The sequence below is a fragment of the Lithobates pipiens genome, unplaced genomic scaffold (genome assembly GCF_037356315.1).
Source record: "Lithobates pipiens isolate NorthernLeopardFrog02 unplaced genomic scaffold, aLitPip1_a1.2 Scaffold_6, whole genome shotgun sequence".
NCBI lineage: Eukaryota > Metazoa > Chordata > Amphibia > Anura > Ranidae > Lithobates > Lithobates pipiens.
In genome coordinates, this window is record NW_027507881.1 from 5,647,089 (window position 1) to 5,672,898 (window position 25,810).

At 44.4% G+C, this 25,810-nt stretch overlaps 1 protein-coding gene across 1 annotated transcript in view; it reads right to left on the minus strand.

Annotated features, from left to right (window-relative positions):
- LOC143958203 (protein zwilch homolog) overlaps positions 1-25,810 on the minus strand; it is a 108,175-nt gene that overhangs the window by 49,498 nt on the left and 32,867 nt on the right. The window contains exons 6-9 of the mRNA XM_077467675.1: positions 9,635-9,714; positions 5,228-5,377; positions 4,229-4,300; positions 17-110 (exon numbers count right to left, since the gene is read on the minus strand). Of these exons, the coding sequence (XP_077323801.1) occupies positions 17-110; positions 4,229-4,300; positions 5,228-5,377; positions 9,635-9,714 (396 nt within the window). The remainder of the gene's footprint in view (positions 1-16; positions 111-4,228; positions 4,301-5,227; positions 5,378-9,634; positions 9,715-25,810) is intronic.

The following is a 25,810-nucleotide window of genomic DNA, read 5'->3' on the forward strand; positions in this document are numbered from 1 at the left end:
TAGGAGATATAATCACCATTCAAATGTTCCTGCACCATCTCCACAGCGGACTTTGATTCGGAGGTCTCTGGCCATTCTGTTACTCCGGTTCTTAATCCTTCAGACAAAACCTGACAAGACATTATTTCAGACACTTCCTTAAAGAAACACAATACAAACTACTTTGCGAAAAAGCTGCTTACTAAACAAAAAAAATCAATAAAAAAATAAATAAAAAACAATTAAACACTAAAAAAAGGTAGCCAAAATCAAAAACAGAAAAAAAAAAAAATCAGCAAAAGGGACATAATGTACAGTCAGAATTTGTCCCTTATGCAGATTTCCTATTCTGTTAGTAGCAATCCTCCTCCACCCTCAGAATTTTGGATTTGCAAGCCTGCAGATTTTTTAAAACCCCGTTTTTCATGGAGATCTTCAGAGGTTCAGGCAGCTAAAAAAAAAAAAAAAAAAAAAAAAAGGAAAACGATTTGTGCATGGAAGGCACAAGAAATACTGTGAGGGACATATAGTGTGTTCGTAGTAGACAGGAGACCTTCAACAAAACCAACAGTTGAAAGGGTCCGAGTGTAGTCCAGGGTTTTCTTTGGTATCAGATACTGTTATTAAGGCGCAAAAAGGGGCAAGGAAGGCAATATGGTGGTAGAGATGATAGACGTGTAGAACTCAAATTACACTGGACTAGTTGGCCGCTCCTCCGTTAGTCTCTCGGCACAACCGCCAGGTTAGTACCTCTTCAGGATCCTCAAAAAAGTGGACCCAGTCATCTATTTCCACTCGGAGGCGGGCAGGGAACAGCATTGAATATCTTAGATATTGAATTTGCAAGCGCCGTTTAACATCTGTAAAAAATTCTTGCAGTGACGTTGCACTTCCACCGAGAAGTCCGGAAAGACTTCCACTTTGTTGTTCCCAAAGGGGATATTTCCTTTCTCTCTGGCAAGCGGAAGCGCCATATTGCGGTACTTATAGTTAAGAAGTTTAGCTATGAAGGTGCGAGGAGGGGCGCCCGGTGGTGGAGGCCTTGCCGGCATGCAGTGGGCCCTCTCTACCGCAAAAGTAGGGGAGAAGGCCTCGCGGCCTTAAGTAGCATTGAGTAGTTGCTCCAGGAACGTCATCGGGTCTCTTGCTTCAGCTCCTTCCGGAAGCCCAATGAAACAGTGGTTGCATCTTCTGATCCCATTTTCCATATCGTCTTGCCGGTGTCTTGTCAAATAGCATCCTCCATCAGATAGTGTCCCCTGCGTACTGCTAAAATTCACAACCCTGTGTCCGCTTGGATGGTGGGGCTACCACCTCCACTCACGGCGCAGGCGCCGTTCAGCTTCGGAGATTTTCCGAAGCTTCGTCTGCTCCGCACTGCGCATGCGCAGTACGGAGTGGACACTATGTGATGCCCGGACTCTATACGGCAGAACACCGGCATGCAGTGGGGCCTCTCTAACGCAAAAGTGAGGAAGAAGTCCTCACAGCCGTAAGTAGTTTCGAGTGATCGCTCCAGGAACGTCATCGGGTTTCTTCCTTCAGCTCCTTCCAAAAGCCCAGTGAAACGGTGGTTGCATCTTCTGAGCCTATTCTCCATATCGTCTTGCCTTGCCGGCATGCGGTGAGCCCTCTCTACCGCAAAAGTGGGGGAGAAGGCCTTGCGGCCATAAGTATTGATAAGTAGTTGCTCCAGGAACATCGTTGGGTCTCTTATTTGAGCTCTTGCGGGAAGCCCAATGAAACAGTGGTTGCATCTTCTGAGCCTATTCTCCATATCGTCTTGCTTTTGTACCAGCTGACTGATCTGAAGTTGCATGCGTTCAGAGACCGTCTGTAAAAGGCGAGAGCGCCTTCCACACCGCTTACCCTGGTCTTGGAGTTTTGACCCGTTCCTGGAGTTTCTGCAAGTCTTGACGGATAAGTGATATATTAACTTTCACCTCTTCAATTTTTATCATCAACCTGGTTTGACAAGATGCGATAGCTTCTAGTACCTTAGCTATATAACTTCCCACCAAGTCGGTCTCTCCTGCTGTAGCGCCGCCATCTTCCCTAGAAGTATCTTTATCTTGCCGACAAAAACTATCCAATTTAGCCCCAGCCTCTGTGGATTTTTTTGGATGGGGACATGTTGAGGCAGGATGATGGATCACCTCCAGAATAGATCAAGCCCAAGCAGGAGTTTGTTGGGTCACTGGATCAGCAAAACAGGAGATCTAGCAAGCATAGCTCTGCACTCTCATGTGCTACAGTGTAGGATGTGTGTGCAGAGCTCTGCTTGCCAGATCTCCGGTTTTGCTCATATTGTGACCCTACAAACTCCTGCTTGGGCTTGATCTACTCCAGAGGGATCCCCCATCCTACCTCAACATGTCCCCACCCAAAAAAATAATAATAAAAAAAAAAAAAAAAAAAAAAACACGGACACCAGGGCTAAATTGGATAGTTTTTGTCAGCAAGATAAACCTACAGGCCACACCCCTTTCACAGGGAGCTTTTTTATTTATTTTTTTTTATTTTTTTTTAATAGGCATTTATTTGTTTCAATTTCTTTTCCCCTTCCTGTCAGTAGGGTCCTTAAATGCCAGAGCCCCTTCTACCAGAATCGTGGTTACTTTATTTAACCTGGATACTGGGGGTCCACAACTGGGGGAGCTGACCATTTTTTAAGGAGGCTCTCTTCAAAGGGGTACCGCACCGCCATTCTTTTTGGGACCAAAAAGGTCCGTTGCGGGCTTCCCCATTCCTTGTATATGAACTTATAAAAATAAGTAAGATATGGAAACACCTTGGGTGTATGGGCTGGCTTACGGGACCCAAAAGGGACTGCCACCTCAGCAGAGGATCCTGTTGCATTCTGTATTTTCAGGGTGCTCCAACTAGCGCTTTTTCCTGCACTGACCCAGACACGGAATCATCCTCACTGTCCGAACGGTCCTGGTCAGCGTCCTCTGACACATCAGAACAGGGGCCGCCAGTCAACATGGGGCCCGATCCTAAAGCTCTCCCCAGAGGAGGTGGGGGGGATGGGCAGGGGGCGTTTTTTCACCCCCCTTGTGCCCGCACGCCACCTCCACCCTGGCAACGAATGCGTCAAGGACCACCGACAAAGCGTCCAAAGGCACTGCACTGTTCTGTTTGCAGGTGAGCCAGTTGCAATTGCAGGAAGTTCTGGGAAGAAACGCCAGCGTCTGCCACCCTTGGGGACTTAGGACAAGGTGCTCAATCCCACACTCCTAGCGGCTAACAGACTGAGGGGCCCCACCGCAGGACTCCCCACCCTGACCGAGTGGTGCGCCGCAATGTGTCAGCTCACAAGTGTCCAAGAATAAAAAACGCGCTGTTCTGAGGCACAGAAACCAGCTCTGGAGAGAAAAAAACACGCTAAGGCTACAAGAAAATGGCCGCCGGGCATCCTTGTATTGAAAAAAGCACAGGTAAAATGGCCGCCGGACTGAGAAAATGGCTGACGATTATCCTTCTCACAGAGGCCAACAGAAAATGGCCGACAATCATGCTGAGAGTACACTGAAAATGGCGGCAGTCAGCGATATGGCGGCAACACATGCAGAGCCCACAGACACCAGCAAGAGACAGATGACAGCCCAGGGACACAGACAGCCAGCACAGTCCCCAATCAAGGATCAGAGACCCCCGGGGGACCCCCAGCCCAGGTGCACACACCACACTACAGCCCAGTCATGCAGCATCCCCCACGGGGAGAGGGAATACAAGGACAGGGAGAGAGAAAAGGGAGAAGAGGGACCCCCTAATCGACCTCCCAGCTGCTCTGTCCTGCCGAGACAGGGAGAGCTGTATTTACCATGCAGACGAGCTGGAGGCATTCCATCACAGACCCACACCCGAGCAGTACGGGGTGGCTGCAGGCCACGGCACACTGTGACAAAGACATCCGTAGTCCGGCCATATGTGTGCCCCGGAGCATTGATCTCACCGGCCACCCCTGGAGCCTGAGGGGCATGTTGTGGCCGACCCAGCGCATAGCTAGGGTCTGCACACGCTCGATGGCTAGGCTGCGGAGACAAGGATCTATATTTATCCAGCCTGTCACCCAGCCGGCTGTTGATAGAAGATCACAGGATCAATATCTTGCGCAAGAGGCAAAAATCCAGAAAAAAAATTTGATGGCATTATACAATCCTGCCTTGTTGCTAGGATGTTGCTAAGAGACTCCTACCTCTTACTGTCAACTCCCACCATCACAGAGAGAAAGAAGTATGCCTACCAGTAAAAACTCAAGCTCCTTATACACGGGGTAGACAGGACTTCTGGGATCTCCGGATTCTACCATGATGTTCTAGAAAATGACAAAGAAATGGAAGGCATGTTGGAAAATCAAAGAGAAAATACTGTGTAATAATGGCGAGTACATATTTTGACCTATTACAACAGAGTTTGCATTAAATCAGAACTCCACCCCCCCAGGTGCCAAATATGGCAACGGAGGGGGGAGGAAGCAAACAAGTGGAGCTTCCCCTTTTGGGTGGAGCTTCGCTTTCCAGGTTTTGAGTCTTTTTCCAGGTTTAATATACAGTGATATCTTGGATTGCGAGCATAATTTGTTCCAGAAGAATGCTTGGAATCCAAAGCACTCGTATATCAAAGCGAGTTTCCCCATAAGAAATAATGGAAACTAATGATTAGTTCCACAAGCACAGCTGATGTATGCACTACTTTATCTGGCCAGAGGTGGGGGGGTGGGGCTGGGGCACTGGTGAATGTAGTACTGTATGTGGCCAGAGATGCCGGGGCGCTGGTGTATGCAGTAATGCATGTGACCAGAGATGCGGGGGGCGCTGGTGTATGCAGTAATGCATGTGGCCAGAGGTGCGGGGGCGCTGGTGTATGCAATACTGTATGTGGTCAGAGGTGCGGGAGCGCTGGTGGCTCCTGGGCTTCCTGGAGAAGTCAGAGATGCGCAGAGACACTTGGGAACTGTTAAAACTTTTGAGTGCTCCGACGCATGTTACACACGCCCCACCCAGCTGGGAGCATCTCAGAGTGTCTCCACAAAGCGATGGGAGCAACCAGCGCCCCCGAAACCTCTGGCCACATGCAGTACTACGTACACCAGTGGCTTTACTACATGGATTGTACTGCTCGCATATCAGGTCAAAATTTTGAAAACATTTTACTCATCTTTAAAAACGCTAGTATACCGTGTTACATGCAAACCGAGGTATTACTGTATAGTGAATGATTTATGCTGAATGATATACCATACCAATGTGGCTGCAGATGTCAATGGTGGGATCTGCAAGATCGTGTCCACTCCGTTCCAAACAAAATCCACTGTGACATTAGTTTGTGATTCTATAATAGAGCTTTCCACTGTGCTAAATAAGTCATACTGAGCAAATCCTCTTGTCTGCATCTAGGAAGGAAAAAGAAAGTATGGGAAAGATATTAGACAATGCAACTAAAATCGTCCACTTAGATTCACCCCGACTTGTCCATGTTTTGTTTCAACTTGACCCTTCCTTCTAGATTGTAAGCTCTGACGAGCAGGGCCCTCTGATCCCTCCTGTATTGATTTGTATTGTAAGTGTACTGTCTGCCCTCATATTGTAAAGCGCTGCGCAAACCGTTCGCTATATAAATCCTCGGCTATTTTCGGCCACATTCGGCCGTTCTCTGCGGCTTTCAGAAAGCTGAAAGCCGCAGAGAACGGCCGAAAATAGGCAAGAAGGGCCGAAAATACCCGAAAGCCACAAAGAATGAGCGCCGCCGAGATACACAGGACATCCACTCTGTATCTCGGCGGCGGCATTTTTAAAATGGCAAAGACACTGACAAGCCTGCAAATAACTGACAAGGCTGCAAGCGACTGACAAGGCTGCAATGCAAGGCTGCAAATGACTGACAAGGCTGCAATGCAAGGCTGCGAATTACACCGATAAGCCTGCATTGATGGCATTTAAATGTAAGTTTTTTTCCTTTAACTTCCCTCCTAAAAGTTATATTCTTTTAAATTCCATCCTAAACTTGGGGTGCGTGTTATACGTCGGCGCGTGTTATACGCTGATAAATACGGTATATGCTAAATTTCAAGAAGATTGGATAATATTTAGAGGTTGCACACTTTGATTCGTTTTGTTAATTACTTTTATTGGGAAAACGAGAAAATCACAAACTTAAAATACTATTAAAACTATAAACTAAGATTAACCCTTTCATGACTAAGCCTATTTTTGGAATTTGGTGTTTACAAGTTAAAATCCATATATTTTGCTAGAAAATTACTTGGAACCCCCAAACATTATATATATATATATATATATATATATATATATATATATAATTTATATATTATTATTTTTTTTCAGAGACTCTAGAGAATAAAACGGCGATTGTTGCAATATTTTATGTCACACGGTATTTGCGCAGCGGTGTTTTAAACGCAACTTTTTGGGAAAAGGGACACTTTCATTAATAAAAAAAAAAAAAAAACAGTGAAATTAGCCCAATTTTTTTGTGTAATGTGAAAGATAATGTTACGCCGAGTAAATAACTACCAAACATGTCACACTTTATAATTGCGCGCACTTGTAGATTGACGACAAAGTACGGTACCTAAAAATCTCAATAGGCGACGCTTTAATTTTTTTTACGGTTACCAGGTTAGCGTCACAGAGGAGGTCTAGTGCTAGAATTATTGCTCTCGCTCTGACGATCGCGGCGATACCTCACATGTGTGATTTGAACACCGTTTACATACGCGGGTGCGACTTCCGTATGCGTTTTATTTGCTTCGCGAGCTCGCGGGGACGGCGTGCGCTTTAAAAAATTTTTTTTAATTTTTTAATTTATTTTATTTTAAAATGACTAAATTGTTTTAAAAAAAAATAAAATAAATGATCACTTTTATTGCTGTCACAAGGAATGTAAACATCCCTTGTGACAGTAATAGGTGGTGACAGGTCCTCTTTATGGAGGGATCGGGGGTCTAAAAGACCCCCCACCCCTTCCTTACACTTGAATGTATTCAGATCGCTGAAAACGGCGATTCTGAATACCGAATATTTTTTTTAAACCGGCGCCATTGGCAGCCGAGTAAATAGGAAGTGACGTCATGACGTCGCTTCCGTGTTTACGATGAGGAGACTGGAACGAAGCCGATTACAGCTTCGTTCCAGTTCCTCCGCAGCAGCCGGAGGCGTCGGATCACAAATCGGTGCTCCCGATCGAGCGGGAGCACTGGTAACAGCGGCGGGAGGGGGGGGGACGTCCCCTCCCGCTCCTCCGGCATAACAGCCGAGCGGCTTTTAGCCGCATCGGTTGTTATGCCTGGATAGCCAATCGCCTGCTGCAAAAAACGGTACCGGGATGATGCCTGCAGGTGCGGGCATCATCCCGGTATAACCCCCGGAAGCCGAGTACGCACATCTGTGTACGCTCGGCGGGAAAGGGTTAATAGGTAATATGATAGGCAAAACATGTGTTATATTAATCAACTTTGAACGATACAATCCCTTTGTTTTGTTCGCTTGGTGACGACTTTTTTTGTGATGCTCGACGATCCTCAACAAGAATTGTTTTTGTTGTTCATCTCTGACCAATTCAATATACCTTTTTATCAGAGCAATTCCTCTTTCTGCGGTATCATTGACAACCTTAAGAGCGTTCACATGGCTTCTTAGAGAATCACTGCAGTATTCTGTCACGTCATGGACCCCAAACAATTCAAAGAACGTCTTTGTTTTATTAGTAACGAAATGGCTCGGGTCTTTTCCTTCAAAAACCATGTTTTTACCCTCTATTCATTTCACTTCCTATTTCTTTGCAGGTTTGGTTTCAAAATTTTTAGTCATATTTTCCTTAACAGCCTGTGTAACATAACATGCCTCAACATACATATATACTACCTGAAGGACCAATGTATTGAAATATATGGCTAATACCTATTAGTACAAGTTTATTAAATATACATAAATGTACATATAGTATATTATACATACAGTATGTTATAAATTCAGTTTTAAGGCTACTGCTGTTTGTGAGTGAAAAATAAAAAAGTTATTTAAAGCGGAACTAAACCCAGCGATTTAATAGTTTCATAAAATCAATAAGAGCAAATTCACACTATATTCGGTGACAGACGTTTTACGGCATGGTAAAAACGTCTGTCACCACAGGGACACAATAGAAACAAAATTTTTCCACACATAGTCCCATTCACACTGCAATACAGCCCAGCGCTGCAGAGTGCTGCAATAAAATGCAAACATGCTGCATTTTATCACAGCGTGCCGGCCCAAATTGCTCCATTGCATTGCTCCACCTGAAATTGCAGTGAACTAATCGCCAGACTGCTCTGCGATGACTGAGGACCAGTGTGATATCACCTTTACATTCCCAGGATGCCAGCACAAATCAGCAGATCTTGGGCGAAATGCCTAAATCCTGAAGACTGTCAATACACGGTCTGTCTGTACCTCTGATATGGACTGGCAGGAAAAAATCAATGAACTACCAAGGTGCTCAGAGTTCATGGAGAGCTACAAACCGCAATGGCTGACGGTACTTGTAGTCTCCTTATACACAGGAAACTGTGAATGATTGATGCGGCCGTGTGGGGGAGAAGCTTTCAAATGGTGACAGTGGGTGTGCGGATAAGACCCCCCCCCCCCCCATCCACTGTCACAGGGAGGGAAGTACTGGTGGTGGGTGTAACATGCTCCTAAAAGGTGAACTTATCCTTCAATCCGTGAAAGCATCTGTCAGTATAATAGTTCAGACCCCTGGAACGTTCTTTTGATGGACAGGTTGGACTGCTTAAAAATAAAGTGTTTATATATATATATTCCATCAAAAGAGATAGAAATGAGTTCCACTTAGGAGCAGATTATACCAGCACTCCCCTCCCTGTGACGGTGGATGGGGGGGGGCTTCTCCCCATATCTACTGTCACCATTTGAAAGCAGCAAGGCTGTGTATGGCTCTGCCAATAAATATAAAAAAAAATTATAATATATATATATATACATACATATACACACATACACACATTTTTTTTTTTTATATATATTTATTGGCAGAGCCAAAAAAAAAATATATATATATATATATATATATATATATATATATTTTTTTTTTTTGGCTCTACCAATAAATATAATATATATATATATATATATATATATATATATATATATATATATATAAAAAATTTTTTTTTTTTTTTTAGATATATTTATTGGCAAGCCATACACAGCCTTGCTGCTTTTCATATGTCGACAGCGGGTGTGGGGAGAAGCCCCCCCTCATCCACTGTAACAGGGAGGGGAGTGCCGGTGTAATCTGCTCCTAAGTGGAACTCGTTTCCATCTCTTTTGATGGACTGCCTATATAAAAAATAACACTAAAATATTGTGTGAGAATATTATATACACACACACACACACACACACACAAGCAAGGGTTGTTCAAAAAGTTTATGCACTTTAATATATTTGTTGGAGTTAAAAAAAAATATATAAAGTGTGGAAACTTTTTTAATAGCTCTTGTGTATATGTGAAATTAAATTATGATATCCTCCACAGCCAGAATAATTTGTAATTCATTCGATCTATGACAGTAGTAAAAATACAAAAGAGAGCACTTGGTAAACGATGAAAATCAGGAACTCACAGCGGATGAGTGATGTCTCTCTTTGTGTGATCTCTTCAGGGCTTCTAAGCTTGGGAATGAGGTTTTGTCTGTGGTCGGGCCTGTGAATGAACATCAAGATTAGTACAAGGAGTATAACAAATCCCCTCTAATTAATATTTATAACAAATTAAACATGTGAATTGCATTATATCCTCTCATGAATATAAAGTGGTAAACCTGTGGCAAATATAGAAATCCAGTTACTGTAGTCTGAAAATGACTTTACATTGTGATTATTGTACCCTCCTGACGAGGCGGCACACTGAACCTTGTAATATAGGTATCAGATGGTCAATATTGACCACTTCACGCCCAGGCCAATTCTGACATTTCTCTCCTACATGTAAAATTCCTAATTTTTTTGCTAGAAAATTACATAGAACCCCCAAACATTATATATGTTTTTTTAGCAAAGACCCTAGAGAATACAATGGCGGTCTTTGCAACTTTTTATCTCGCATGGTATTTGCGCAGCAATTTTTCGAACACGTTTTTTTCAGAAAAAAAAAAACAGTTTCATGCTTAAAAAAATAAAAATAAAAATCAGTAAAGTTAGCTAATTTTTTTGCAGTGAAAGAGGAGGATACGCCGAGTAAATAGATACCCAACATGTACAAGAGCACACTTCAAAATTGCACGCGCTCGTGGAATGGCGCCAAACTTTGGTATTTAAAAATCCCCATAGGCGACGCTTTAATTTTTTTTACTGGTTACATGTTTTGGGTTACAGAGGAGGTCTAGGGCTGGAATTATTGCTCTCGCTCTAACGTTCGCGGCGATACCTCACATGTGTGGTTTGAATACCGTTTTCATATGTGGGCGGGACTTACGTATGCGTTCACTTCTGTGTGCGAGCTCACGGGGACGGGGCGCTTTACTTTTTTTTTTATTGTTAATTTTATTTTATTTTTTTAGTTTGACACTTAAAAAAAAAAAAAAATAATAAAAAAAAAATTGATGACTTTTATTCCTATTACAAGGAATGTAAACATCCAGTGTAATAGGAATATGGCACAATCGGACATATTTACAGTGAGATATGGGGGGTCAATAAGACCCCACATCTCACCTCTAGGCTGGGAATAAAAAAAAAAAAAAAAAAGGATCCTGTCTTCCCTGCCAAATCGGCGCCGTTAATTTGAATACCGAGGCCGGGCGTGACGTCATAACATTGCGCCCGGCCTCCGAACGATCTTAGAGACTCCGGGGACGATCTGGTCCGCCGGAAATCTCTATGGTAACTGGCGGGGGCTGGCGGATCCTGTCACCGACTCACCTATGGAAGCGCTGAGTCGATACAAGCACCGGAGGGCGGCGGGAGAGGGGAGGGTGTCCCCTCCCGCCGCCCGTAAGAACGATCAAGCGGCGGAACAGCCGCTATGATCGTTATTATGGTGCAGGGAATCGCTGGCTGAAAACGGCAATATCTGAATGATGTCTGTGGCCTCATTCAGATATAACCACCGAAAGCCCATGACGTCAATAGATGTAGTATGGGCGCCAAGTGGTTAAAAAATATGTCAGCTGTAAAGGACAGACTGATAAAGTAGGTAAAATACTAATAAAGACACCCTTGCAGATTAGCTAGTAAAAATATAGAAAACTTTATTAGTTACAAAATTTGATATAAAAAAAAACCTCAATATAGTAAATACCTATAGTCACACCTTACAGTAGTGCGGTAACAATATTTTTTGCCCTAATATTCATTCTGGATAATAGCGTCCCATTGGTTAATGACTTACGTCATTAGAGTCTCCAGGAGCCAGGAACAGAACACACGATTTTAAAACTACTTGCTGACCAGCCGCCGCCGTTGCACCGCGGCTGCGCAAGTCACCGTCATTGTACGTCGGCTGCGGACGCCGATCGCTCCACATAGAGCCAGGACAGAGATCTGTCAATGTAAACAAACAGATCCCTGTTCTGTCAGGGAAGTAGAGAGAGATCTGCTGATCCTAGTGATCAGGAACAGTGATCTTTCTCCTCCTCCAGTCACTGCCAGTCACCTCCCTAGGGAACACTTAACCCCTTGATTGCCCCCTGTGTTATCCCCTTCCCTGCCAGTGACATTTACACAGCCATCAGTGGCTATGATTAGCTCTGATCGCTGTATAAATGTCACTGGTCCCAAAAAAAGGGTCCAATCTGTCCGCCGCAATGTCGCAGTCCTGCTAAAAATCAATGCTCTCTGCCATTACTAGTGAAAAAAATATATATATCCCCTATTTTGTAGACGATATAACTTTTGCGCAAACCAATCAATATACATTTATTGCAATTTTTAAAATATGTAGAGGAATACATATTGGCCTAAACGGATGAAGAGATTTTTATTTTATTTTTTTAATTTTGGATTGCTCTTTTGCAGTAGGACGTCAGTTCCCACTGCATTACGGTTTGTGGACGGGCGGCCGATGTATGAGATGGTATCACCATGCTTGGCGCACCCTCTGGGCGTGTCCATGTGAGGTGGCCCCCTCTATCTGTCGGCCATTGGTACGGGCAGGGTTTTGGTGGAGGGGCGGCATTCTCTCCGTGATGTAGCTTTTCCTCCATAGCGTCCACTCTGTGTCATTACGGCGTGACGTCACACATCCGTCTGACGCACTGGGGAGGGGCCCCATCAGTCACGCTGCTGGAGTCCCTGGGAGTCCCATACAACATGAAACAGACATGTAGATTCATTTCGCTCAGTGACAGATTTCTCAATGCAATGTACTTACAGTGCGTCATTTAAATTTAAAAGGTGTGGTATACTTATAGCTTTGTTCCCCTATTTGTTCTTTGGTCTTGCCTGCAGACTTAAAGTGGTTGTTTACTCGATTTTTTAACTTTTACCTACAGGAAAGCCTATAATAAAGCTTACCTGTAGGTAAAAAAAATATCTCCTAAACCTGTACGGTTTAGGAGATATTCCCCTCGGTATGCGCCGCTGACTGCAGCGGCGCATGCGCACAAGGGGATTCTCGGCCTGAAAATCCGGCAGTGGCCGGCCGGCCGGAATGAAATCTCCCGCACGCATGCGCGGGAGTGACAATATCGTGGCTCCGGCCACTCACAGCGCCGGAGCCGCGATACCCGGAAGAAACGCTGAGGGAGCATGTCAGCTCCCTCGGCGTGGATCGGGCCAGATGTCGGGGCCTCGTTCTAAGGTAAGTATTTCATAATGAGCTAGTATGCGGTGCATACTAGCTCATTATGCCTTTTGCTTTGCAGGTTTAAAAAAAAAAAAAAAAAATAATGTGCGGGTTTACTACCGCTTTAAGCCCCATACACACTATAAGATTTTCTACTGATTTTTTCCTTCAGATTTACCAAAACCATGTAGTGGAAGGGCCTGCCTGACTGCATGCAAATTGAAACTCCTAAGGTTTGACCTCATATTATATGGTTTTGGTCAATCTGAAGGAACAAATCAGCAGAAAATATGATAGTGTGTATGGGGCTTTACTCTCTTCATTTATGGCCATTCTTATGCCTCGTTCTCCTTTGGAGTCTCTGTACCCAACGGATCAAATAGCATATGAAGGCAAGTTCTTTTATAGAAGCAGGAACTTTTAAACTTACTAAATTAATACATAGGGGATCTTACTACAATTATATTGCATTGCTTATGCCCCCAATGTGATCTCACTTTCAGAGACCTGATCTTGGCCCTATACAGTTCAGGTTAACCACTTCAGCTCCGGAAGGATTTACCCCCTTCCTGACCAGAGCACTTTTTGCGATACGGCACTGCGTCACTTTCAGATCGGACCATTTTGTTGGCTTAAAGGGGTTGTAAAGGTTTGTTTTTTATTTTCGAAATAGGTTCCTTTAAGCTAGTGCATTGTTGTTTTACTTACCTTTTCCTTTGATTTCCCTTCTAAAAAATTTTCTTTGTCTGAATTTCTCACTACCTTTTCCTCCTCAGTAAGCTGTTCAGTAAGCTGTTCTGGCTAACTAAACACCGCTCGGACGATGGTGTGAAGTTTACTGAGGAGAAACAGGAAGTGAGAAATTCAGACAACGAAAACAAACAAGGGAAATCGAAGGAAAAGGTAAGTGAACCAACAATGCACTAGCTTAAAGGAACCTATTTAGAAAATAAAAAAACAAAGCTTTACAACCCCTTTAAGACCAGAGCACTTTTTGCGGTTCGGCACTGCATCGTTTTAACTGACAATTGTGCGGTCGTGCAATGTGGCTCCCAGACAAAATTGATGTCCTTTTTTTCCACAAATAGAGCTTTCTTTCGGTGGTAGTTGATCACCTCTGCAGTTTTTATTTTTTGCGCTATAAACAAAAAAAAGGAGCGTCAATTTTGAAAAAAAATAAAAACGCATTGTTTTTTACTTTTTGCTATAATAAATATCCCCAAAAAATATAAAAAAACATTTTTTTCCCTCAGTTTAGGCCGATGCGTATTCTTCTACATATTTTTGGTAAATAAATAAATAAATCGCAATAAGCGATTATTGATTGGTTGGCGCAAAAGTTATAGCGTTTACAAAATAGGGGATAATTTTATGGCATTTTTATTCATTTATTTTATTTTTTTACTAGTAATGGCGGCGAGCAGCGATTTTTATTGTGACATTATGGGGGACACATCGGACATTTTTGACACATTTTTGGGACCATTATCATTTATACAGCAATCAATGCTATACAAATGCACTGATTGCTGTGTAAATGACACAGGCAGTGAAGGGGTTAACCAGGAGGTGGCAGTGTAAGTGTGTCCTAGGGGCGTGTTTCTAACTGTGGGGGGCTGGGCTGTGTTTTACAGATCACTGATCTCTGCTCCAATCACAGGGATCAGAGATCAGTGTCACTTGTTGGTAGGCAGAACGGGGAGATGCTGTTTACAATTGCCATCTCCCCATTCTTCCTCCCCGTGAGACGATCGCGGGCATCCCTGCGACGATCGAGTCCGCGGGACCCGCGGTCGGACTCACGGGGGTCCCGACCGGCATACGCGCACATGACGTCACAGCGGCAAATTCAAAGGGATGTACCTGTACGCCCATTTGCCTGTCCGTACATCGTCGTGCGCCGGTCGGGAAGCGGTTAACTGACAATTGTGCAGTTGTGCGACGTTGCACCCGAACAAAATGGACGTCCTTTTTTTCCCCCCGCCACAAATAGAGCTTTTTGGTGGTATTTGATCACCTCTGCGGTTTTATTTTTTGTGCTATGAAAAAAAAAAAAAAAGAGAAATTTAAAAAAAACAAACAATATTTTGTACTTTTTGCTATAATAAATATCGCCATTTTTTATTTTTTATTTTTAAAGCAATTTTTTTTTCTCATTTAGGCTGAAATGTATTCTTCTACATATTTTACAAAAAATAAAAATAAATCGCAATAAGCAAATAACAAAAGTTATAGCGTTTACAAAATAGGGGAGAGATTTATAGCATTTTTATTATCATTTTTTTATACTAGTAATGGTGGCAATCTGTGATTTTTATCGGGACTGCAACATTATGGCAGACACATCGGACACTTTTGACACCATTGTCATTTATACAGCGATTAGTGCTATAAAAATGCACCGATTAATGTAAAAATGTCACTGGCAGTAAATGGGGTTAACACTAGGGGGTGATCAAGGGGTTAAATGTGTTCCCTGGTAGGTGATTCTAACTGAAGGGGGAGGGGACTGACTAGAGGCAGTGACAGATCGTGGTTTCTAGCTATAAGGAACACGCGATCTGTTACTCCTCTCAGAACAGAACAGGGATTTGTGCGTTTACGCACACACTTCCGTGTTCTGTCACTCGTGCTCGCGGGCGTTGGTCACGAGCATTGGCACCCCCACAGCGCAGCGGGCGCGTGTGCGTGCCTGCTATCCCTCAAGCCGATGTATAGCTACAACGGTTCACAAGATCGAGCCAACCAGCCGCTATAACTTTTGCGCAAACCAATAAATATTCGCTTATTGCGATTTTATGTAGAAGAATACGTATAGGCCTAAACTGAGAAAAAAACTTTTTTTATATATATATTTTTGGGGGATATTTATTATAGCAAAAAATATTGCTTTTTTTTTTTTTTTTTTTAATTATCCTTTTTTTTGTTTCTAGTGCAAAAAAAAAAAAAAAAAAAAAAAAACACAGAGGTGATCAAATACCACCAAAAGAAAGCTCTGTTTGTGGGGAAAAAAGGACGTCAATTTTGTTTTGGTGTAACAACGCACAACCGCACAATTGTTAGTTGAAGCGACGCAGTGCCGAATAGGAAAACGTGCTCTGGTCAGGAAGGGGGTAAAATCTTCGGGGGATGAAGCGGTTAAACTAAGGCCCTTTAACCACTTAAGGACCGAGCCTCTTTCTGAGATTTGTTGTTTACAAGTTAAAAACAGTTTTTTTTTTTTTGCTAGAAAATTACTTAGAACCCCAAAACAATATAATTTTTTTTTCTAACACCCAAGAGAATAAAATGGCGGTCGTTGTAATACTTTCTGTCACACTGTATTTGTGCAGCGGTCTTACAAGCGCACTTTTTTGGGAAAAAAAATACACTTTTTGAATTAAAAAAATAAGACAACAGTAAAGTTAGCCCAATAATTGTTTTATATTGTGAAAGATAATGTTATGCCGAGTAAATAGATACCCAACATGTCAGACTTCAAAATTGGGCCCGCTCGCGGAATGGTGACAAACTTTTACCCTTAAATATCTCCATAGGTGACGTTTAAAAAATTCTACAGGTTACACGTTTTGAGCTACAGAGGAGGTCTAGGGCTCGCTCTACCGATCGCGGCGATACCTCACATGTGTGGTTTGAACACAGTTTTCATATGTGGATGCTACTCACGTATGCGTTCGCTTCTACACGTCAGCTCGGCAGGACGGGGACATATTTATTTTTACCTTTTATTTTTACACCGTTTAAAAAAAAAAAAAAAAAAAAAAAAAAAAAATCCTCTTACAGGACCTCTTTTTTTTTTTTTTAAAACAGGTAATGTTTATTGAACATTATTGCAGAGATTACAATCACAGTGGCATACACCGAACATTCAAAAGGCGTTGCGTCATAACCATAACAGTAGATAAAAGACATTTTTCCATTACAGTAGCGATTATGTATCATAGTCAAGGAAAGTCCTAACATTGACATGTTATTTACTGTAACAGTACATCAAATTCCCTCATCACACGTGGCAAACCTCCTGTAGCCATTTATCCCATATTCTATGATATTTAGCTGGGCAACCCCTATTTTTATATAAGAATTTTTTGTATGGGAGCGTAAGATTAACTTCCCGTTTCCAGTCCTCAACCCGGGGTGGAAGGGGCCTCATCCACTGTCTAGCTATCACTTGTCGAACAGAAAACAAGGTTTCCTGCAGGAAAGTGCCAGTAGTTTTATCTAATACGTCAGGAAATATCCCTAGTAGACAAGGTTTGGGGTCTAGAGCCAAGGGCGAGCCCATAACATCATGCAGAAATGATACTACTTGTTTCCAAAGTTCCTGCAGTTTGGGGCAAGACCAGATAAGATGGAAGAACGTCCCAGTCTCAAGATTACACATCGGGCAAAGCACAGATTGATTCATATTATATTTGGCGGTCCTGAGTGGGGTGAGGTATGCTTTATGCACTATGTAAATCTGAGAAAGCCTGTCCTGGAGCCTAGGGGACACCAACTTGCACGTCTCCAGAGCCTCCTCCCATTCCTCGTCTGTCAGTTCACCCACATCACCCTCCCAGCGGGACTTCAGAGCATACGCTAGTCTCGCCGAGACGGGGGCCGTAAGCATACCATAAAAGCACGAGATAAGCTTTTTGGGATCAGTGTCCTTCACTATGGCGACAATAGGATTGGGAGCAGGCCGAGGCAATGACTGCGGGAATTGTGTTCTAAGTGCATGTTGAACCTGTAGGTACTGAAATAGCATAGTGTTTGGAATACCATATGCCTCCTGCAGCGCCTGAAACGTTTTAATAGTACCCTGGTGAATCAGGTGATGCAGGTAGTATATTCCCCTCGATACCCATAACTGAACACTCTGGATCTTTTGAAGTTCCGGCAATTGTTTGTTATGCCAAAGTGGGGTATAGTCATTTGGTGATGCAACATTCAGTTTAGTGGATGCCAGATCCCAAATCTTTCTGTAATGAAAAAGCATGGAGTGTTTACCTGGCTCCACGACGGAGCTCCCCGCCCCCGTCGAGATAGCAGCTATTGGATCATCTGCCATTTGTGCCCATGTAGGGGAGAGAAGGGTAAGAAAACGTTGTTTATCAGTCTTGTCTACATGGAAAAGCTGAGACAGTTGTGAGGCAACATAGTAATGATTTAGATCTGGAAGAGCCATGCCCCCCATATCAGTCGGGCTTTTCAAAGCCTGCCAAGCAAGCTTGTGTCTATTATTCCCCCATACAAAGGGTCTAAGGCAGTGATGGCGAACCTTGACACTCCAGATGTTTTGGAACTACATTTCCCATGATGCTTATGCACTCTGCAGTGTAGTTGAGCATCATGGGAAATGTAGTTCCAAAACATCTGGGGTGCCAAGGTTCGCCATCACTGGTCTAAGGAGACTTTCAAGGGATTTAAAGTATTTCAGCGGCAAATATACCGGGGCATGCCACAACACATACAGTATTTTAGGTAATAGGACCATTTTAATCAGATTTACGCGCCCCCAAACCCCAAGGGGGAGACGAGACCAGGCCTGAATCTTAGTACGCACCAGGGAGAATAATGGTTCTACATTCAGCGCAATGTAATCTGCTGGATTCCTAGAGACATATACCCCCAGATACTTAATAGTGCCGACTCGCTGAAGAGGCAGACTGGCCTGAGATTCTGACTGTGGAAAACTGTCAATAGGCAAAATTTGGGATTTTTCCCAATTTATACGAAGACCGGAAAAGCTACCGAACCACTCTATCTTTTGTAGGGCCTTTGCGAGGGAAGGGCCCGAGTCCGCCAGGTATAACAGCGTGTCGTCAGCATATTGACTGATTTTTTCGGTTAGTCGACCCATCGTCAGTCCCCTGATCGCTGGGTCCTCACGAATCGACACCGCTAAAGGTTCAGCAGCCAAGGCATATAGCAGCGGGGACAGTGGGCACCCCTGTCTGGTACCTCTACTAAGGCCTAACTCCCGGGAGGACCACCCATTCGCCACCACCTTAGCCGTTGGGTGATGATACAGCAGCCTCACCCACCGGATAAAGTTCGGGCCAAAGCCGTATCCTGCTAGACACCTCCACAGATACTCCCATTCCACTGAGTCAAATGCCTTAGCCGTGTCAAGTGTCACCACCACATGCTCACCCACTGCCTCATGCGTTGCCTGTAGATTTATATAGAGCCTGCGTAAATTGAACGATGTATTCCGCCCCGGCATAAAGCCCGCCTGGTCAGCCTGAATCAGGCTAAGGATCACTCCGTTCAATCTAGTAGCAAGTATTTTAGCTAAAATCTTAATATCTACCTGCAATAGGGAGATTGGGCGGTATGATTCCGGGAAACCCGGATCTTTGCCAGGTTTGGGAATCAAAACTATCGTTGCCTCCCTCATGGACGGAGGCAATGTCAGTGTATCAAAAAGACTCCCGTAGAGGGCAAGAAGCTTAGGCGCCAGCACGGCTTGATAACGGGAATAAAATTCAATGGGAAGACCATCTGACCCCGGTGACTTGGATTTTGCAAATTCCGCAATAGCACCCACTATTTCATCGGTGGTCAGGGGGGCCTCCAGAGCCTGCACCTGTTCCTCCGTAACCTGGGGGAGGGAAACCTGAGCCAAAAAGCTGTCCATCGGAGTGGTGTCGTAGGAGACTGTAGTGGTGTATAGGTCCGCGAAAAAGTCCCGAAATCTAGCTGTCACTTCAGAAGGGTCCGTGATCATTGTATCACCCTGACCCCGCAAATAAATAACAACCGGGGGCCTGTCTTCCCTGTGTACCAAATATGCTAGCAACTTACCAGCTCTTTCCCCGGATTCAAAGTATTTTTGTTTGGTAAAAAAAAAGTTTCTGTCGGGCCTTGTCTTGGTGTTCTTACAGGACCTCTTAAATATGAGATCTGGGGGGGGGTCAAAGAGACCTCACATTTCATACTTACACTAAAATGCAATAAAAAGAAAATAAATAAATAAATTATATATATATATATATCCTTTAAGAGCCATGGGCGGAAGTGACGTTTAAGTAGTTAAACTGCCATCACCGACTTACCTTAAAGTTGGAAAAATTTGATTAACAATTATGATTTTAAAATAAACGTCTGTACACACACTGTCACCACAGACAGGTACACAATATTACCAAAAGTATTGGGACGCTTGCTTTTACACGCACATGAACTTTAACGGCGTCTTAGTCCGTAGGGTTCAATATTTAGTTGGCTCCGCCCTTTGCAGCTATAACAGCTTCACCTCTTCTGGGAAGGCCGTCCACAAGGTTTAGGAGATGTGTCTATGGGAATGTTTGACCGTTCTTCCAGAAGAGCATTTGTGAGGTCAGGCACTGATGTTGGACGAGAAGAGCTGGCTGGCAGTCTCCAGACCCAAGATCTCTCCATAAAGAGTACCTGTCACTGCTTATTGCTGTGACAAGGATGTTTACATCCCTTGTGACAGAAATAAAAGTGATAAAAAAAATATTTTAAGCAAGTGTAAAAATAAAATAAAAAAAATGAATAATTAAAAATGTAAAGTGCATCCCCGCCCCCCCCCCAAGGCGAGCACGCAAACAAGGATCATTCCACACATGTGAAGTATCACCGTGAACATAAGACTGAGGGCAGTAATTCTAACACCAGACCTCCTGTGTGAATTTAAAGTATTACCCTGTAAAGGCTTTAAAAGCGCCATGTGTTGCGTTTGATAATTTTTAAGTCCGACATGTTTAGCATCGATTTACTCAGCGTAACAGTAAACCCACTGAATTTTTTTTTTTTTTTTTGACCTGCAAAGGAAAAGGCATAATGAGAGCTGGTATGCACCGCATACTAGCTCATTATGAAATACTTACCTTAGAATGAGGCCCCGATATCTGGCCCAATCCACGCCGAAGGAGCTGACATGTTCCCTCTGGGTGTCTTCCGGGTATCGCGGCTCCGGCGCTGTGAGTGGCCGGAGCCGCGATAGCGTCACTTTCTTTCCGGCAGGGTCCGGCATCTACCGGACCTTCAGCCGAGAATCCCCTGTGCGCCGCTGCACTCAGCGACGCATTGCGAGGGGAATATCTCCTAAACCGTACAGGTTTAGGAGATATTTTTTTTACCCACAGGTAAGCCTTATTGTAGGCTTACCTGTAGGTTAAACTTATAAAAATGACTATACAACCCCCTTAATAACCAGGCCATTTTTTACGATAAGGCACTGCGTCGCTTTAACTGACAATTGCGCGACCGTGTGATAGTATTTGATCACCTCTGCGGTTTTTATTTTTTGCACTATAAAACAAAAATATAGCGACAATTAAAAAAAAAAATAAATAAATAAAATCAATATTTTTTACTTTTTGCTATAATACATATTCAAGAAAAAAAAAAATTATATCTATATCTATATCTATATCTATATCTATATATATATATATACACATCTCAAAAACAAAATGTATTCATCAGTTTAGGCTGATATAAATTCTTCTATATATTTTTGTTTACAAAGACAGATCCCCATTCTACCTCTGTACTAGGCGACTGTGGGTCACTGGCAGTCATAGAGTCCCAGCGACCCGCGTGCTTGCTCCCGCAACGTGCAGCAGGTGCAAGAACGCACTGCTGACGGCGCGCTCCCGCCCTGCAACTGTACAGTGATGCCGATGCACGCAGGGGAGCCAACCTGCCGCAGTACAAGTGGTTAACCACTTGCTTACTGGGCACTTAACCACTTGCCGACCGCCGCACGCCGATGTACGTCGGCAGAATGGCACGGGCAGGCATAAGGGCTTACATGTACGTCCCTTGCCTCCCGCGGGTCGGGGGCCCGATCGGGCCCCCGCCCGGTGCCTGCGGCGGTCGGTTTTCGTTCGGGAGCGATCCCGGACGAGGGGACGGCCATTCATTCATGGCCACCCCCTCGCGATCGCTCCCGACGAATGGAAATCCCCGGTGACATCACTTCCTCTCCTGTAATGTAAACACAGGAGAGGAAGTGATGTATTCTCTCCTCCGTGTCGGTATTTTTCGTTCCGACACGGAGGAGAGCGGATCGGTGAGTTGCACCAACACACCCCACATACAGTAGAACATGCCAGGCACACTCACACCCCCCCTTTACCCCCCGATCACCCCCCCAATTACCCCTGCCCCCCAGTCACAGTGACACCAATGTCATTTTTTTTTTTTTGCATTGGTGTCATTTGTGACTGTAATAACTGTTAGGGCAGTTAGGGTTAGCCCCCTTTAGTTCTAATGTACCCCCCTAACCCCCCCAATAAAGGTTTAACCCCGTGATCACCCCCCGTCGCCAATGTCACTAAGGCTGGGTTCACATTGCAGCGGTTTATGAGAACGAATGTGATTCGCACCGCACTGCAGTGCAAATCACATCCGATCTCTGTGCGATTCGAGTTCAGCCATTCGCCGCACCCGCCGCACCCGCCGCAAACTCGCACGGGACCCTTTTTTTGGCCCGCAGCAGAATCGGATCGCATGGGTGTTCACACCATGCGATCCGAGTTTGCAGATCGCACTGCGATATGCGAACTGATCTGGGGGTGTCAGTAACATTTCACTGACACTCCCAGCAGTTCGCATAGGGCAGTGTGAACTGCCGCCGGGAGGCATGCGATGCGGGAACCCGCCGCGCATTCGCGGCGTTTCCGCATCGCTCCAGTGTGAACCCAGCCTAATAAGCGATCATTTTTCTGATCGCCGTATTAGTGTCACAGGTGACGCTAGTTAGGCAGGTAGGTATTTAGGTTCGCCGCAGCTTTTTATAGCGCCAGGGACCCCCATATACTACCCCATAAAGCCCCCTGATTGCCCCCTAGTTAACCCTTTCACCAGTGATCACCATATAACTGTTACAGGTGACGCTGGTTGGTTAGTTATTTTTTTATAGTTTCAGGGCACCCGCCATTTATTACCTAATAAAGGTTTAACCCCCTGATCACCCGGCGGGTGTCATTTGTGACTAATAACTGTTAGGGCAGTTAGGGTTAGCCCCCTTTAGTTCTAAGGTACCCCCCTAACCCCCCCAATAAAGGTTTAACCCCGTGATCACCCCCCGTCGCCAGTGTCACTAAGGCTGGGTTCACATTGCAGCGGTTTATGAGAACGGATGTGATTCGCACCGCACTGCAGTGCAAATCACATCCGATCTCTGTGCGATTCGAGTTCAGCTATACAGATAGTATGGCTGAATTCGTGTCGCACCCGCCGCAAACTCGCACGGGACCCTTTTTTTGGTCCGCAGCAGAATCGGATCGCATGGGTGTTCACACCATGCGATCCAAGTTTGCAGATCGCACTGCGATATGCGAACTGATCTGGGGGTGTCATTAACATTTCACTGACACTCCCAGCAGTTCGCATAGGGCAGTGTGAACTGCCGCCGGGAGGCATGCGATGCGGGAACCCGCCGCGCATTCGTGGCGTTCCCGCATCGCTCCAGTGTGAACCCAGCCTAATAAGCGATAGTTTTTCTGATCGCTGTATTAGTGTCACAGGTGACGCTAGTTAGGCAGGTAGGTATTTAGGTTCGCCGCAGCTTTTTATAGCGCCAGGGACCCCCATATACTACCGCATAAAGCCCCCTGATTGCCCCCTAGTTAACCCTTTCACCAGTGATCACCATATAACTGTTACAGGTGACGCTGGTTGGTTAGTTATTTTTTTATAGTTTCAGGGCACCCGCCATTTATTACCTAGTCTCACTAGTGTACCCCTAAATTTAGGGGTGTCTACTTTCTAAAATGGGGTCATTTGGGGGGGGGTTTGTGCCATCTTGGCATTTTATGGCCTTCAAAACTGTAACGCCCTTAGAAAGCCTGAAGGCGGTGCTTGGTTTTCGGGGCCCCGTACGCGGCTAGGCTCCCAAAAAGTCCCACATATGTGGTATCCCCGTACTCAGGAGAAGTAGCAGAATTTATTTTGGGGTGTTATTTCACATATGCCCATAGCATGTGTGAGCAATATATCATTTAGTGACAACTTTGTGTAAAAAAAAAAAAGTTTGTAATTTTCCCGCAACTTGTGGCAAAATATAAAATATTCCATGGACTCAACATGCCTCTCAGCAAATAGCTTGGGGTGTCTACTTTCTAAAATGGGGTCATTTGTGGGGGTTTTGTGCCATCTTGGCATTTTATGGCCTTCAAAACTGTAATAGGTAGTGAGAAGTGAACTCAAAAATTTACGCCCTTAGAAAGCCTGAAGGCGGTGCTTGGTTTTCGGGGCCCCGTACGCGGCTAGGCTCCCAAAAAGTCCCACACATGTGGTATCCCCGTACTCAGGAGAAGCAGCAGAATTTATTTTGGGGTGTCATTTCACATATGCCCATAGCATGTGTGAGCAATATATCATTTAGTGACAACTTTGTGTAAAAAAAAAAAAAAACATTTTTTTTTGTCATTATTCAATCGCTTGAGGCAAAAAAATAAAATATTCAATGGGCTCAACATGCCTCTTATCAATTTCCTTAGGGGGTCTACTTTCCAAAATGGGGTCATTTGGGGGGGTTTTGTACTGCCCTGCCATTTTAGCACCTCAAGAAATGAGATAGGCAGTCGTAAACTAAAAGCTGCGTAAATTCCAGAAAACGTACCTTAGTTTGTAGATGTGACAACTTTTGCGCAAACCAATAAATATACAATTATTGACTTTTTTTTTACCAAAGACATGTGGCTGAATACATTTTGGCCTAAATGTATGACTAAAATTGAGTTTATTGGATTTTTCTAATAACAAAAAGTAGAAAATATCATTTTTTTTCAAAATTTGCGGTCTTTTTACGTTTATATCGCAAAAAATAAAAATCGCAGAGGCAATCAAATACCATCAAAAGAAAGCTCTATTTGTGGGAAGAAAAGGACGCAAATTTTGTTTGGGTACAACATTGCATGACCGCGCAATTACCAGTTAAAGCAGCGCAGTGCCAAAGTGTAAAAAAAGACCTCTGGTCATTTACCAGCAAAATGGTCCGGTCTGAAAGTGGTTAAACCCCCCTCCTGCCCAGACCAATTTTCAGCTTTCAGCGCTGATGCACATTGAATGACAATTACGCGGCCATACAACACTGTACCCAAATGAAATTTTTATCATTTTTTTCCCACAAATAGAGCTTTCTTTTGGTGGTATTTAATTACAGATGGGAGTTTTATTTTTTGCTAAACAAACAAAAAAAGATGCAAAATAAAAAATCATGTTTAATAGTTTGTTATAAAATTTTGCAAACAGGTCATTTTTCTCCTTCATTGAAATGCGCTGATGAGGCGGCACTGGTGGGCACTGATAGGCGGCACTGGTGGGCACTGATAGGCACAGTTAAGGCGACACTAAAAGGCAAAGATAAGGTGGCACCGATAGGCACAGATAAGACAGTACTGATGGGCACAGATAAGGCGGCACTGATGGGCAAAGATGGGCACTGATGGGAGGCACGGATGGGTGGCACTAAGGGGCACTGATGGGTACCACTGATAGATGGGACTGATGGGCACTGATAGGTGGCATTGCTGGGCACTGGTAGATGACACTGATGGGCACGGATATGTGGCACTGAGGTGCAGCAATGTTTTTGAGGCAGATTGTGGGCACTGATAGGTGGCACTGTGGGCACTGATGTAAGGCACTGTGGGCACTGATGTATGGCACTGTGGGCACTGTGTGGCACTTTTTTAATCATCTGGGGGTTACTGGCAGGAGGCAGGTGGGCACTGATACGCTGGCCGTGATCGGGACTAATGTCCGAATCATAGCCGCCGGTGATTGGCTTCTTTTTTTCTCTCCTCACGCTATCAGCGCGAGGAGGAATAATAGCCGATTACCGGCTCCGTTGTATCACATGATCAGCTGTCATTGGCTGACAGCTGATCACGTGATAAGGGGTCGGGATCGACCCCTTGCTCGGATCCGTGATCAGGCGAGTCTCATAGACTCGCTGATCACATAGCGCGCCGGGCGTGCCCCTCAGGGGGTGCGCAGGCCGCTCGTGAATGGGACGACGTCAATAGACGTCGTCCCGGCAAAGCAG